This window comes from Phyllobates terribilis, unplaced genomic scaffold (assembly GCF_046119375.1).
Source record: "Phyllobates terribilis strain yellow unplaced genomic scaffold, ASM4611937v1 Scaffold_5__5_contigs__length_657084704, whole genome shotgun sequence".
In the NCBI taxonomy this organism is placed as follows: domain Eukaryota; kingdom Metazoa; phylum Chordata; class Amphibia; order Anura; family Dendrobatidae; genus Phyllobates; species Phyllobates terribilis.
This window is the reverse complement of record NW_027362765.1, coordinates 120850263-120865474: the sequence shown is the minus strand read 5'-3', so window position 1 is coordinate 120865474 and position 15212 is coordinate 120850263. Positions and strand designations below refer to the sequence as shown.

General features: G+C 46.1%; 1 protein-coding gene across 3 annotated transcripts in view; it reads left to right on the top strand.

Moving 5' to 3' along the window:
- UCKL1 (uridine-cytidine kinase 1 like 1) overlaps nt 1-2660 on the top strand; it is a 54252-nt gene extending 51592 nt beyond the window's left edge. For all 3 annotated transcript variants that reach the window (XM_073682890.1, XM_073682888.1, XM_073682889.1), the window contains 3 exons: nt 671-778; nt 859-1015; nt 2497-2660. In XM_073682890.1, the coding sequence (XP_073538991.1) occupies nt 671-778; nt 859-1015; nt 2497-2567 (336 nt within the window). In that variant the 3' untranslated portion in view covers nt 2568-2660. The remainder of the gene's footprint in view (nt 1-670; nt 779-858; nt 1016-2496) is intronic.
- The last annotated feature ends 12552 nt before the right edge of the window (nt 2661-15212 follow it).

Here is a 15212-nt window from a genome sequence, read left to right as displayed (position 1 = left end):
TGCCAAGTACTGCTGCCTTCTCAGAGTTTAGGATATTATTGGTTTGGTTAATATGCCTATTGGGATTAGGTGATTTTTACCATATGTTCACCTCATGCGAATATATGTGTGTGTATATATGTATGTATGTGTGTGTGTGTATATATATAATATATATATATATATATATATATGTGTATATGTATGTGTGTATGTATAGCACACCTGGAGGTAGCCTCCCCATCCTAATTAGGGACAGGAAAACAAGAGGTTAAATATGGTCAAATTATGTTCTTTCCACAATAATACTTATAATTTCTAATTACTGATAGATTTCAGCTGGAGTCATGACTTCCCATGGCTTTTTTCACCTCTTTCTTCATGTGTTCAATATTTTTTCCCTCTGTCATTTCTAATTATTACACACAACTTAATTTATGAACATCTAGGGTTTGATTTATTTGCCTGTATGGATTGGATGGGTTGTTACCGACATCTGGTGAGATTTTCATGTCAATAGCACCTTTAGAAATATATTTACTTAGAAATTTGGTGACGTGTTCAATACTTATTTCACCCACTGTAACTACTATAATACTGCCCCCTATGTACAAGAATATATATACTGTAGGGTAGGAGAACTGCCATGGTAAGGACAGAATTGACCCTTTGGCCTTTATTTTCCTCTCAGCTTCATTATCTCAGACTCCCGAAGGACATTAGTGAGGACCACGTTATTCTGATGGATTGTACAGTGTCTACTGGAGCAGCAGCCATGATGGCTGTTCGGGTACTGCTGGTGAGTAACTGAGGAAGGAGAGATGTTTCCGCTTATCTTCCAGTGATTGCTGTCTCTTCCATCTTTTCTCTCCTGACCAGGACCATGAGGTCCCAGAGGACAAGATCTTCCTGCTTTCCCTCCTTATGGCAGAGCTTGGAGTACACTCTGTGGCTTACGCTTTTCCCCATGTACGTATCCTAACCACAGCGGTGGACAAGAAAGTTAACGACATGTTCCGGATCATCCCTGGCATTGGTACGTCCTGCTGGATATTTCTCTGATTTTGTTGTTGGTGTTGTAAACTCTAGGATGACATTATGAGGACTGTAGAGGGAATAAATGGCATCCAACCTAGGTCAGAGCAGTTGGCTTTGCCCCCACTAAAACTAAAGGAGTTGTCTACTACTTAGATATTGATATCATATCCTTAGGTCATCAGTATCAGATTGCAGGGGTCTCGACAAAACTTTATTTTGTGGGTCAGTACAATTAAACCAATAACAAAATTATATGATTTTGTTTGATGTTTTTCTGTTGTTAATACTTTATCAATTTTTTGTATTTCATTTTTTGAGGTGGGATGAACAAAAAAACAATACATTTTGGCAATGCTTTTATCTATTTTTTTTGGGTGGCAGTGTTCACTATGTGAGATAAATAGTATGCTCTTATAACATGGCTCATTGTGGACATTGCAGTACTACATATGTGGTGTTTTTGGAAGTGTTCGTCTTTTTTTTTCCTCAAATCAAACCACATTTTATTGGGAAAACTGGATGTTTCTTCTTTTTTTTTTTCGCGAATGTTTAAACACATTTTATCAAAATGTATTAGCCCTACAAAGGGACATGAGCGTGATCCATGTGTATTATATTTGCCTGTCCGTGTGAAGGTGCAGTTACACTACAACATCATCATGAACGAGCGGTCTTAAGAACGCATCTTTCCTGGTAGTCTTTCCGTGTAAACAGGCTGTCGACCATTCGATGAATGAGCAAAAAGCGCGCAGCACAAAAGATCATCATTTTCGGCCGTGCATCATCCTGTGTAAAACGGGACTCGCCCTGCAGAGAACAATGGCAGCCTATGCATAGTGAGCGATCTATTACAGATCGTTCAGTGCACATCGTTTACCGTGGATCTGCCTGTGTAAACAGGCTCCTAAACGACTGTCGATCAGTAACTGTTAACCATTAGGGGTTTGTTTATTGCCGCCTGTCGATCCATGTAACTGCTGATCGGCTGCAGCCTTTACAATTCTGTTAGAACAGACTTCTTCTCTGACTGAACACTGAAAGGCTGCAGCCAATCAAAGATCTCTGATTGGCTGCAGCTGTCATGTGAACCAACAATGTCACATGACTGCCCAGAGATGCAGCACTATCATCTGAGATATGGCTCAAGTCCAGGAGGTAAGTATGTGTGTTTTTTCTTTTACAATGGTATTTGAGGATAATGTCCATGCTGATGGCAGGGATAATAGTTTGATCAGTTTAATTAGGACATTAAATCCATGACTATGTAATTATTCGCAAAAATAGTTATTTTGTTTCATAGCTGTATGCCACATGCACTGCTCCTTTTGTATAACTAGTAACAAACCCTCCCATTTTGGGGACCATAGAAAATAGGCCTCTAACAAAATGTCATTACCTATCTAGTTGACATGTTTATGTAACGTCTGCTTTTCCCCACCTGGGACCCAAATAAGTATGTTTTTTTTTCTCTCTGTGCAGGCAATTTTGGGGATCGGTATTTTGGGACAGATGCCCCAGCAGACTGGAGTGATGAAGATGATCCTGCCTGATAGGTTCTTACCTTCCTTATTCCCATCATTGTTCCTTATTGTGTCGCCGTGGACTAAATCCTATTTTTTAAGTAATAAAATATTACAAATGTCTCTTATATGTCTGATTATTGCAGGAGGAGCCATCAATGTGTGGTGTATGCTGTGTAAGAAGTATGAAGTGAGAGGTGTACTCTGTCTTCCCCATTGTCGTCTACACCGCACGGTTAGCTCCACTATACACAATGTCATGTGTGCAGTGTATATGATAGTGGAGCAGGCGGTGCAATGTGTCCAGTATATATGATAGCTGAGCAGGCGGTGCAGTGTATATGGTAGTGGAGCAGGCGATGTGATGTGTGCAGTGTATATGATAGCTGAGCAGGCGGTGCAGTGTATATGGTAGTGGAGCAGGCGATGTGATGTGTGCAGTGTATATGATAGCTGAGCAGGCGGTGCAGTGTATATGGTAGTGGAGCAGGCGGTGCGATCTGTGCAGTGTATATGATGGTGGAGCAGGCGATGTGATGTATGCAGTGTATATCATAGCTGAGGTGGCGGTGCAGTGTATATGATAGCTGAGCAGGCTGTGCAGTGTATATGATGGTGCAGCAGGCGGTGCAGTGTATATGGTAGTGGAGCAGGCGGTGCGATGTGTGCTGTGTAAATGATAGTGGAGCAGGCGGTGCGATGTGTCCAGTATATATGATAGCTGAGCAGGCGGTGCAGTGTATATGGTAGTGGAGCAGGCGGTGCGATCGGTGCAGTGTATATGGTAGTGGAGCAGGCAGTGCTATCTGTGCAGTGTATATGATGGTGGAGCAGGCGATGTGATGTATGCAGTGTATATCATAGCTGAGCCAGCGGTGCAGTGTATATGATAGCTGAGCAGGCGGTGCAGTGTATATGATGGTGCAGCAGGCGATGTGATGTGTGCAGTGTATATGATGGTGGAGCAGGCGGTGCGATGTGTGCATTGTATATGATGGTGGAGCAGGCGGTGCGATGTGTGCATTGTATATGATGGTGGAGCAGGCGATGTGATGTGTGCAGTGTATATGATGGTGGAGCAGGCGGTGCGATGTGTGCATTGTATATGATGGTGGAGCAGGCGATGTGATGTATGCAGTGTATATGATGGTGGAGCAGGCGGTGTGATGTGTGCAGTGTATATGATGGTGGAGCAGGTGGTGTGATGTATGCAGTGTATATGATGGTGGAGCAGGCGGTGTGATGTGTGCAGTGTATATGATGGTGGAGCAGGCGATGTGATGTATGCAGTGTATATCATAGCTGAGCAGGCGGTGCAGTGTATATGATAGCTGAGCAGGCGGTGCAGTGTATATGATGGTGCAGCAGGCGGTGCAGTGTATATGATAGCTGAGCAGGCTGTGCAGTGTATATGATGGTGCAGCAGGCGGTGCAGTGTATATGGTAGTGGAGCAGGCGGTGCGATGTGTCCAGTATATATGATAGCTGAGCAGGCGGTGCAGTGTATATGGTAGTGGAGCAGGCGGTGCGATGTGTGCTGTGTAAATGATAGTGGAGCAGGCGGTGCGATGTGTCCAGTATATATGATAGCTGAGCAGGCGGTGCAGTGTATATGGTAGTGGAGCAGGCGGTGCGATCGGTGCAGTGTATATGGTAGTGGAGCAGGCGGTGCTATCTGTGCAGTGTATATGATGGTGGAGCAGGCGATGTGATGTATGCAGTGTATATCATAGCTGAGCCAGCGGTGCAGTGTATATGATAGCTGAGCAGGCGGTGCAGTGTATATGGTGGTGCAGCAGGCGATGTGATGTGTGCAGTGTATATGATGGTGGAGCAGGCGGTGCGATGTGTGCAGTGTATATCATAGCTGAGCCGGCGGTGCAGTGTATATGATAGCTGTGCAGGCGGTGCAGTGTATATAATGGTGCAGCAGGCGATGTGATGTGTGCAGTGTATATGGTAGTGGAGCAGGCGGTTCTATGTGTGCAGTGTATATGATGGTGGAGCAGGCGATGTGATATGGGCTGTGTATATGATGGTGTAGCAGGCGATGTGATGTGTGCAGTGTATATGATGGTGGAGCATGCGATGTGATGTGTGCAGTGTATATGATGGTGGTGCAGGCGATGCGATGTGTGCAGTGTATATGATGGTGGTGCAGGCGATGTGATATGTGCTGTGTATATGATGGTGTAGCAGGCGATGTGATGTATGCAGTGTATATCTGAGCTAAGCAGGTGGTGCAGTGTATATGATGGTGGAGCATGCGATGTGATGTGTGCAGTGTATATAATAGTGGAGCAGGCGGTGCCGTGTAGACGACAGTGGAGCAGGTGGTGTGATGTGTGCAGTGTATATGATGGTGGAGCATGCGATGTGATGTGTGTAGTGTATATGATAGTGGAGCAGGCGGTGCGATGTGTGTAGTGTATATGATGGTGGAGCAGGCGATGCGATGTGTGCAGTGTATATGGTAGTGGAGCAGGTGGTGTGATGTGTGCAGTGTATATGATGGTGGTGCAGGCGATCTGATGTGTGCAGTGTATATGATAGTGGAGCAGGTGGTGCCGTGTAGACGACAGTGGAGCAGGCAATGTGATGTGTGCAGTGTATATGATGGTGAAGCAGGCGGTGCGATGTGTGTAGTGTATATAATAAAGGAGCAGGCAGTGCAATGTGTGCAGTGTATATGATGGTGGAGCAGGCGATGCGATGTATGCAGTGTATATGATAGTGGAGCCGGCGGTGCGATGTGTGCAGTGTATATGATAGTGGAGCAGGCGGTGCCGTGTAGACAGTGGAGCAGGCGATGTGATGTGTGCAGTGTATATTATGGTGGAGCAGGCGGTGCGATGTGTGTTGTGTATATAATAGAGGAGCAGGCGGTGCAATGTGTGCAGTGTATATGATGGTGGAGCAGGCGATGTGATGTGTGCAGTGTATATGATGGTGGAGCAGGCGGTGCGATGTGTGCAGTGTATATGATGGTGGAGCAGGCGGTGCGATGTGTGCAGTGTATATGATGGTGGAGCAGGCGGTGCGATGTGTGCAGTGTATATGGTAGTGGAGCAGGCGGTGCGATGTGTGCAGTGTATATGATGGTGGAGCATGCGATGTGATGTGTGCAGTGTATATGATGGTGGAGCATGCGATGTGATGTGTGCAGTGTATATGATGGTGGTGCAGGCGATGCGATGTGTGCAGTGTATATGATAGTGGAGCAGGCGGTGCGATGTGTGCAGTGTATATGATGGTGGAGCATGCAATGTGATGTGTGCAGTGTATATGATGGTGGAGCAGGCGGTGCGATGTGTGCAGTGTATATGATGGTGGAGCAGGCGGTGCGATGTGTGCAGTGTATATGATGGTGCAGCAGGCGGTGCGATGTGTGCAGTGTATATGATGGTGGAGCAGGCGATGCGATGTGTGCAGTGTATATGATGGTGGAGCATGCGATGTGATGTGTGCAGTGTATATGATGGTGGTGCAGGCGGTGCGATGTGTGCAGTGTATATGATAGTGGAGCAGGTGATGCGATGTATGCAGTGTATATGATGGTGGAGCAGGTGATGCGATGTGTGCAGTGTATATGATAGTGGAGCTGGGAATGTGATGTGTGCAGTGTATATGGTAGTCGAGCAGGCGGTGTGATGTGTGCAGTGTATATGATGGTGGAGCATGCGATGTGATGTGTGCAGTGTATATGATGGTGGAGCATGCGATGTGATGTGTGCAGTGTATATGATGGTGGTGCAGGCGATGCGATGTGTGCAGTGTATATGATAGTGGAGCAGGCGGTGCGATGTGTGCAGTGTATATGATAGTGGAGCAGGTGATGCGATGTATGCAGTGTATATGATGGTGGAGCAGGTGATGCGATGTGTGCAGTGTATATGATAGTGGAGCAGGCGGTGCCGTGTAGACGACAGTGGAGCTGGGAATGTGATGTGTGCAGTGTATATGGTAGTGGAGCAGGCGGTGTGATGTGTGCAGTGTATATGATGGTGGAGCATGCGATGTGATGTGTGCAGTGTATATGATGGTGGAGCATGCGATGTGATGTGTGCAGTGTATATGATGGTGGTGCAGGCGATGCGATGTGTGCAGTGTATATGATGGTGGTGCAGGCGATGCGATGTGTGCAGTGTATATGATAGTGGAGCAGGCGGTGCCGTGTAGACGACAGTGGAGCTGGGAATGTGATGTGTGCAGTGTATATGGTAGTGGAGCATGCGATGTGATGTGTGCATTGTATATGATGGTGGAGCAGGCGATGTGATGTGTGCAGTGTATATGATGGTGGAGCATGCGATGTGATGTGTGCAGTGTATATGATGGTGGAGCAGGCGGTGCGATGTGTGTAGTGTATGTAATAAAGGAGCAGGTGATGCGATGTGTGCAGTGTATATGATGGTGGAGCATGCGATGTGATGTGTGCAGTGTATATGATGGTGGAGCATGCGATGTGATGTGTGCAGTGTATATGATGGTGGAGCAGGCGGTGCGATGTGTGCAGTGTATATGATGGTGCAGCAGGCGGTGCGATGTGTGCAGTGTATATGATGGTGGAGCAGGCGATGCGATGTGTGCAGTGTATATGATGGTGGAGCATGCGATGTGATGTGTGCAGTGTATATGATGGTGGTGCAGGCGATGCGATGTGTGCAGTGTATATGATAGTGGAGCAGGCGGTGCGATGTGTGCAGTGTATATGATAGTGGAGCAGGTGATGCGATGTATGCAGTGTATATGATGGTGGAGCAGGTGATGCGATGTGTGCAGTGTATATGATAGTGGAGCAGGCGGTGCCGTGTAGACGACAGTGGAGCTGGGAATGTGATGTGTGCAGTGTATATGGTAGTGGAGCAGGCGGTGTGATGTGTGCAGTGTATATGATGGTGGAGCATGCGATGTGATGTATGCAGTGTATATGATGGTGGAGCAGGCGATGTGATGTATGCAGTGTATATGATGGTGGAGCAGGCGGTGCGATGTGTGTAGTGTATATAATAAAGGAGCAGGTGATGCGATGTGTGCAGTGTATATGATGGTGGAGCAGGTGATGCGATGTATGCAGTGTATATGATGGTGGAGCAGGTGATGCGATGTGTGCAGTGTATATGATAGTGGAGCAGGTGATGCGATGTGTGCAGTGTATATGATGGTGGAGCATGCAATGTGATGTGTGCAGTGTATATGATGGTGGAGCAGGCGGTGCGATGTGTGCAGTGTATATGATGGTGCAGCAGGCGGTGCGATGTGTGCAGTGTATATGATGGTGGAGCAGGCGATGCGATGTGTGCAGTGTATATGATGGTGGAGCATGCGATGTGATTTGTGCAGTGTATATGATGGTGGTGCAGGCGGTGCGATGTGTGCAGTGTATATGATAGTGGAGCAGGTGATGCGATGTGTGCAGTGTATATGATAGTGGAGCAGGCGGTGCGATGTGTGCAGTGTATATGATAGTGGAGCAGGTGATGCGATGTATGCAGTGTATATGATGGTGGAGCAGGTGATGCAATGTGTGTAGTGTATATAATAAAGGAGCAGGCGGTGCAATGTGTGCAGTGTATATGATGGTGGAGCAGGCGATGCGATGTATGCAGTGTATATGATGGTGGAGCAGGTGATGCAATGTGTGTAGTGTATATAATAAAGGAGCAGGCGGTGCAATGTGTGCAGTGTATATGATGGTGGAGCATGCGATGTGATGTGCAGTGTATATGATGGTGGTGCAGGCGATGCGATGTGTGCAGTGTATATGATAGTGGAGCTGGGAATGTGATGTGTGCAGTGTATATGATGGTGGTGCAGGCGGTGCGATGTGTGCAGTGTATATGATAGTGGAGCAGGCGGTGCGATGTGTGCAGTGTATATGATGGTGGTGCAGGCGATGCGATGTGTGTAGTGTATATGGTAGTGGAGCAGGCGGTGCGATGTGTGCAGTGTATATGATGGTGGAGCAGGCGATGCGATGTGTGCAGTGTATATGATGGTGGTGCAGGCGGTGCGATGTGTGCAGTGTATATGATGGTGGAGCATGCGATGTGATGTGTGCAGTGTATATGATGGTGGAGCATGCGATGTGATGTGTGCAGTGTATATGATGGTGGTGCAGGCGATGTGATGTGTGCAGTGTATATGATGGTGGAGCAGGTGGTGCGATGTGTGCAGTGTATATGATGGTGGAGCAGGCGGTGCGATGTGTGCAGTGTATATGATGGTGGAGCAGGCGGTGCGATGTGTGCAGTGTATATGATGGTGGAGCAGGCGGTGCGATGTGTGCAGTGTATATGGTAGTGGAGCAGGCGGTGCGATGTGTGCAGTGTATATGATGGTGGAGCATGCGATGTGATGTGTGCAGTGTATATGATGGTGGAGCATGCGATGTGATGTGTGCAGTGTATATGATGGTGGTGCAGGCGATGTGATGTGTGCAGTGTATATGATGGTGGAGCAGGCGGTGCGATGTGTGCAGTGTATATGATGGTGGAGCAGGCGGTGCGATGTGTGCAGTGTATATGATGGTGGAGCAGGCGGTGCGATGTGTGCAGTGTATATGATGGTGGAGCAGGCGGTGCGATGTGTGCAGTGTATATGATGGTGGAGCAGGCGATGCGATGTGTGCAGTGTATATGATGGTGGTGCAGGCGATGCGATGTGTGCAGTGTATATGATAGTGGAACAGGCGGTGCCGTGTAGACGACAGTGGAGCTGGGAATGTGATGTGTGCAGTGTATATGGTAGTGGAGCAGGCGGTGTGATGTGTGCAGTGTATATGATGGTGGAGCATGCGATGTGATGTGTGCAGTGTATATGATGGTGGAGCAGGCGGTGCGATGTGTGTAGTGTATATAATAAAGGAGCAGGTGATGCGATGTGTGCAGTGTATATGATGGTGGAGCATGCGATGTGATGTGTGCAGTGTATATGATGGTGGAGCAGGCGGTGCGATGTGTGTAGTGTATGTAATAAAGGAGCAGGTGATGCGATGTGTGCAGTGTATATGATGGTGGAGCATGCGATGTGATGTGTGCAGTGTATATGATGGTGGAGCAGGCGGTGCGATGTGTGTAGTGTATATAATAAAGGAGCAGGTGATGCGATGTGTGCAGTGTATATGATGGTGGAGCAGGTGATGCGATGTATGCAGTGTATATGATGGTGGAGCAGGTGATGCGATGTGTGCAGTGTATATGATAGTGGAGCAGGCGGTGCAATGTGTGCAGTGTATATGATGGTGGAGCAGGCGGTGCGATGTATGCAGTGTATATGATGGTGGAGCAGGTGATGCGATGTGTGCAGTGTATATGATGGTGGAGCAGGTGATGCGATGTGTGCAGTGTATATGATGGTGCAGCAGGCGATGCCGTGTAGATGACAGTGGAGCAGGTGATATGATGATGCCGCAATGTATATGATACCAGAGTAGACGGTGTGACGTGTGTGGATGAATGTGGAGACAGTGGAATTGGCAGTGTGATCAAAACCCCAAACATTTTATTTTGTTTGTTCAGTTTGAAGAAAAGTAAGTGAACCCTTTTAACTTGGGGTGCTTCATTGGGGGACACAGAAATGAACCATGGCTGTTGGCTGCTGCCACCAGGAGGCCGACAGTAAGATAATACAAAAAGTCTGCTCTTCTCCTGCCGGCCCCCCAGAACATGGCACGGAGTGAAGATGGGATGCAGCCAGCGTTCCAGCCTTCAGGACAGATAGCTACAGCCTCCCTGCCTTCTCTGCCTCCTTTTTGCGATCCTGCTTCTATTTCAGTCTGGTAGTCTGCACCGCACCTCTGTCCTGCTGCAACAATCATGCGTGCTGGCCTTCAGCAAATTTTTAGTTCTTCGCTGCTCTTGCGGCCTACTCGGCTTCTCACTGACTCCAACCGTTTCCTCTGTGGGCCTATGAGAGGCAGTGCAGGCTTTCAATGTGCTCCTTTTCTATCTCTGCCCATTTTTCTTCTACAGGCCTGCTTTCTCCAACTTCTCACAGGCGCCACAACAGATTACAGCTCATGATTACTGCTCAGCTACCTTCGTGTTCCTAACTTGGCAGCAGCATACAGCAGCCGGATCATCTCAGCACTCGGTGTCTGACGGAACCCTTGGCATTTGCTGTGCCATGCTCTACACTGGGACTGATGCTACTCTTGTCATCAGTCCAGGTCTATGCTTTCTAGAACCTATTCTTATTTTTCTCTATTCTCTTTATTCCTCTCCTGTAATGTCTGAATTTAGGGAAGAGTGCCAGCCAGGCCACCCTGCCCTAGTCACCTATTCTGCTTCCAAATGCAAATTACCCTGAGACCAGTCTTTGCCAACTGCTCTGCCTTGCGCTGCCACCACTCTCGCTGCAGACAACTTAAGAGGCCCCCCCTTCACTAATGAAGGTGATGTGCCCCATCCTGAATGGGTCATTGCCTTGTTTCATTCAATGGCAGAGCTAACCATAGTTTCCCAGTTCTTGGTTACCATTATGGAGCTCTTCTCTCTTTCCATGACCACCTCCTAGGGTGAGTCAGACCTACCATTAGTGATCCCTCAGCCCGGCATTTCGCAATCATGCCTGCAAGTTTACTTTAATGTCCGCCTCACCAGGAGCCTTTTTTTCATCTCGTTCCCCATCTACCTGAGAAAAGAAGGTTCCTATTCCGCCTCAGATGAGTCAATGACTCCTTGAGGGTTAAGTACCTGGATACTTCCCCACCTACAGAACGTGTCTGCTTCAAATGGGGCTAATAGCACCATGGAAAACTTTTGCAACGGTTCTGAGTTTGATATGGTCCTAACTAGGGTATGGAAATACCAAGGCAGATGCCTAAGCATCTAGACATTCCTTGTACATTCTATCCAATCTACTGCACCAGTTTTGGTCTTTTTTTCCTCAAACCATCAAGAGAAGAGTCCTGCACCTCTGGAGAAGAGAAAGATATCTTTCAAATTAACAACTTTCTGGCACATTTTTCAGCCAATCTGACTGGTCTGTCCGATCTAGAATTAATATGTCATCTCCAGTTGGTGATTCAGCACCCCCAACTGGGAACTCTTTGTGTGCTCGTTGTTTTCTATTTGTCGGGGACATTTGGCTCTTAACAGTCAATGGCGCCTAGGTCAGAGAGGTAGTCTTTTCCGCACACAAAATATTTTCTGCTGCCTGTCATGATTGTTTTCATATCTTGCCTTTCACCTTCTTTGGCTTCTGGTTTCTCCCAATATCTCCTGTATATTTTCACTTGGGGACCATCGTACTCATCGTCCCTCAGGAAAGGTTTTTTTTTTTTATTGAAATCTATTCATAGAGGATGCCTATCGAGGACGGGAACTATGTCCATCTTCACATCACCATTTTCCCCCTCACCACTGGTTCCTCTGCTTTGCTGTTCATAGCTCTCACTTTGTTTGTCATTCTTCCCTTTAGGCTAGCCACGGCATCACTGGTATTCACAAAGATGATGGCTGTTAGCCATGCCCGGGTGGCCTGATCGCCCTCTATTTAGATGACATCCTAATCAATGCTCCTTCTTGGTCCGTGCATTGGGAATCTCTGCATATAACAATGGACACGTTCACGCTTTGGATGGATCTTTAACAGAAGAAAGGCCTCGCTGACCCATTCCAATGCCTCCTCTTCCTAAACACAATATTCAACTCAGCCAGAGTTTTCCTCCTGTAGGATTAGAAATCTGTCTACAGACAGGTTTGCAGGCTCAGAAGCACTTCTATCTGGTCTGTCTGTGCTCTTCCAAGAGGATCCTAGGCAGGATGGTATCAGACATAGAACCTATTCCCTTTGCCCAGTTCCACACCTGACCCCTCATCTCCCATTCTAGATCTCTTTATCCTAGATCGATCAGTTTCGACAGTCCCTCCTCTGATGGATCTCGTTGCCCATGATCTGGCAGGGCTGCTCTTTCCTTCCCATGTAAGTAGTTAGCATGGACGCCAGCCTCCTAACTGGGGAGCGTTTTTTTTTTTTTTGTATGTTCACTGTGCATGGAATACTCTAGAAGCTCACCTGCCCATCAACATAAAGGAACTCGGGACCATTTGGCTGTTTCTTTTCTGTTGGCAGGACAAGCTGTCGGATCTTCCAATTCATATTCAGATTGACTATACCACTGCCGTGGCATACATCAATCATTAGGGTGGAAAACGCAGCCAACAAGTCATGGCGGAAGTCTCTTGGATCCTCTCCTGGGCGAGGGTGCTAAGTACTGGTGATTTCAGCAGTCCATAAAACCAGAATAGACAATTGGGCGACCAACAATATTAGTCATGAGCAACTTTCCTCAGAAGAGTGGTCTCTTTTTAATCCTGACCTCTTCTTCCAGATTTGTTAACAATAAGGCACTCCAGGTGTAGACCTGATGGTGCCCAGAATGAATCCCAAGGTTCCTTAATTAGTGTCCAGGAAGCAGGCAAGAATAAAATTGGAAACTCTCCAACGACCTAAGGAGGAGGGTGGATTGGCGCTGCCGAACCCAGAGATTTATTATCTAGCAGTACAGAGTCAACACTTTAGGGGATGGTCATGTCTAGGATCTGGCGTATCTAAAAAAAGAATCTTAGAATATTCCATGGGAGAAAGACAAATACTAGAGGGTTTGGAGGGAGGAGACATGAATATATTGGGGGGGGGGGGGGGAACCTACAGTGGAACTTATATATAAAATTTGGAATATGGTAAAGAGAGTGAGAGGAATAAAGGGCCTAACTAAATTTACCCCTATATGGAATAATAATAACTTCCCAGAATTGCAAAAGATTGATGTCATGAGAGAATGGATAGATAAAGGAATTAAATATATGCATCAAATTATGGAGGGCGAAAGTGTCAAACCCTTCTTGCAGCTACAGAGTGAGTTTTTTTGCTACCAAACTCAGAATGGTATCATTATAGACAGATTAATCATGCAATCAAGTCCCAAGGAACTAAAAAATGTATGATAGTGGAATCAGATCTAGTTATGGAATATATTTGTCAGGAAGGAACAACTAGGGGAGTAATTTCAAAAACGTATAGGGATTTGATGCATACGTATTTACTGGAGTTTCCAATAAAATCTAAAAGTAAATGGGAAGAAGAAATTGGCCTAATAAGGGACGACATTTGGGAAAACATACTGGAATATATTCCTATACTCTCAATGAGCGAACCTGCAAGATTATCTCATATTTATGTAATCCATAGAGTTTACAGATCTCCATTAATTATGCATAAAATGGGACTAAGGGGTGATTCTAAATGCCAAAGATGTGGGGGAGGGGAGGCGGGCATATTTCACATGATGTGGGAATGCCCTAGACTATTGAGGTTTTGGTCCGGGGTCCTTGCTGCAATTGATGGGGCGTATAGTTGCGAAGTCCCAGGAGTCCCTATAACATGCTTACTGGGCTACGTAGAAGAAATATTAGCTGACCCAAACATAAAAATAGCTATTGCTAGAATACTTTATTGTGCTAGGAAAGTTATAGCGAGAAATTGGATTGGGGCTGATCCTCCTTCCGAGGAAGAATTTTTTAGACAAATAGAATTCACCATACAAATGGAAAGAGGAATATATGGGAAAAGAGGAAAGCAGAAAACATTTGAAAAAGTATGGGAACTTTGGATACAATACAAAGGAATATGAGAATACAGAGTTCAAACATGAATAAGGAAGTATAAACTGATATTTCAGGAATACACCTTCGGGTTTTGTGAGCGATTTAATAGGAGAGTGCTTTAGTGGCATGGAACTTCTTTATATTTCTCTTTATCTTTCAATATAATACAACATAAGGGAAGAGATGCTGTCGGGAAAGGGTGGGGGGGGGGGTTTTATAAAGGGGTTTGTGTTCCTTATTTACTTTACCTTTTTTGTTCAAAAAAACGTGATACTTTTGAATTTATTGTATATTTGAAATATGTTCAATAAAAATCTATTTGATTTAAAAAAAAAAAATTAGTGTCCAGGGCCTGCGATCTTCACCTCTAATACTTTGACGATCCCATAGTCGCACTTCATTTTTCCCCCAACCCCTCACCCCTGCTCCCCAGACTTCTCAAAAGGATAAAGGCAGAAAGGATTCTAGTCATCCTTGTGACGGGGCCCCAAAGAGCCTACTAGAGATGGTTAATATCATCATAGATCACCTATGGCATCTCTAGGATTGATCAGACTTGCATTCCTAAGGTCCCCTCTTCCCCAAAAATTCTGTCATTTAATTAAATGGCATGGCTGTTGATGCTGCTGTTCTGTTGCTGTTCTCTCCCTTTTGGGAGTGCAGACCATGATTAAAGCATGGAATCCTACTTCGTCTTGTATATACCATCAAACCTGGAAGGCCTTTTTCTAATAGTCATTTGTCAGATAAAGAAGCATTACCAAAAGGATAAATTGTGCCTGGATGCTGGATTTATGCACTACACTAAAAAAACGCAAATTTACCAAGTTCATTATTTTTCTAATAGACTAACAGATCAATGCCAGGTCTGTTTTTTCTTCCCTTCTCTCCTTTCTACAGTCTAGTCTATCTCTAGCCTTCCGCATTGCGGTCATGTGTATCAGAAAGAGTTAGCAGCCCCTTCATTAAGCTCATGTTTTCCTGTTCTCCACAAGGACGAGGTGGACTCCTCTTTTCATCTCATTAAGGAGATATTTCTTACTTCCTTTGGTCCTTCCCTGAC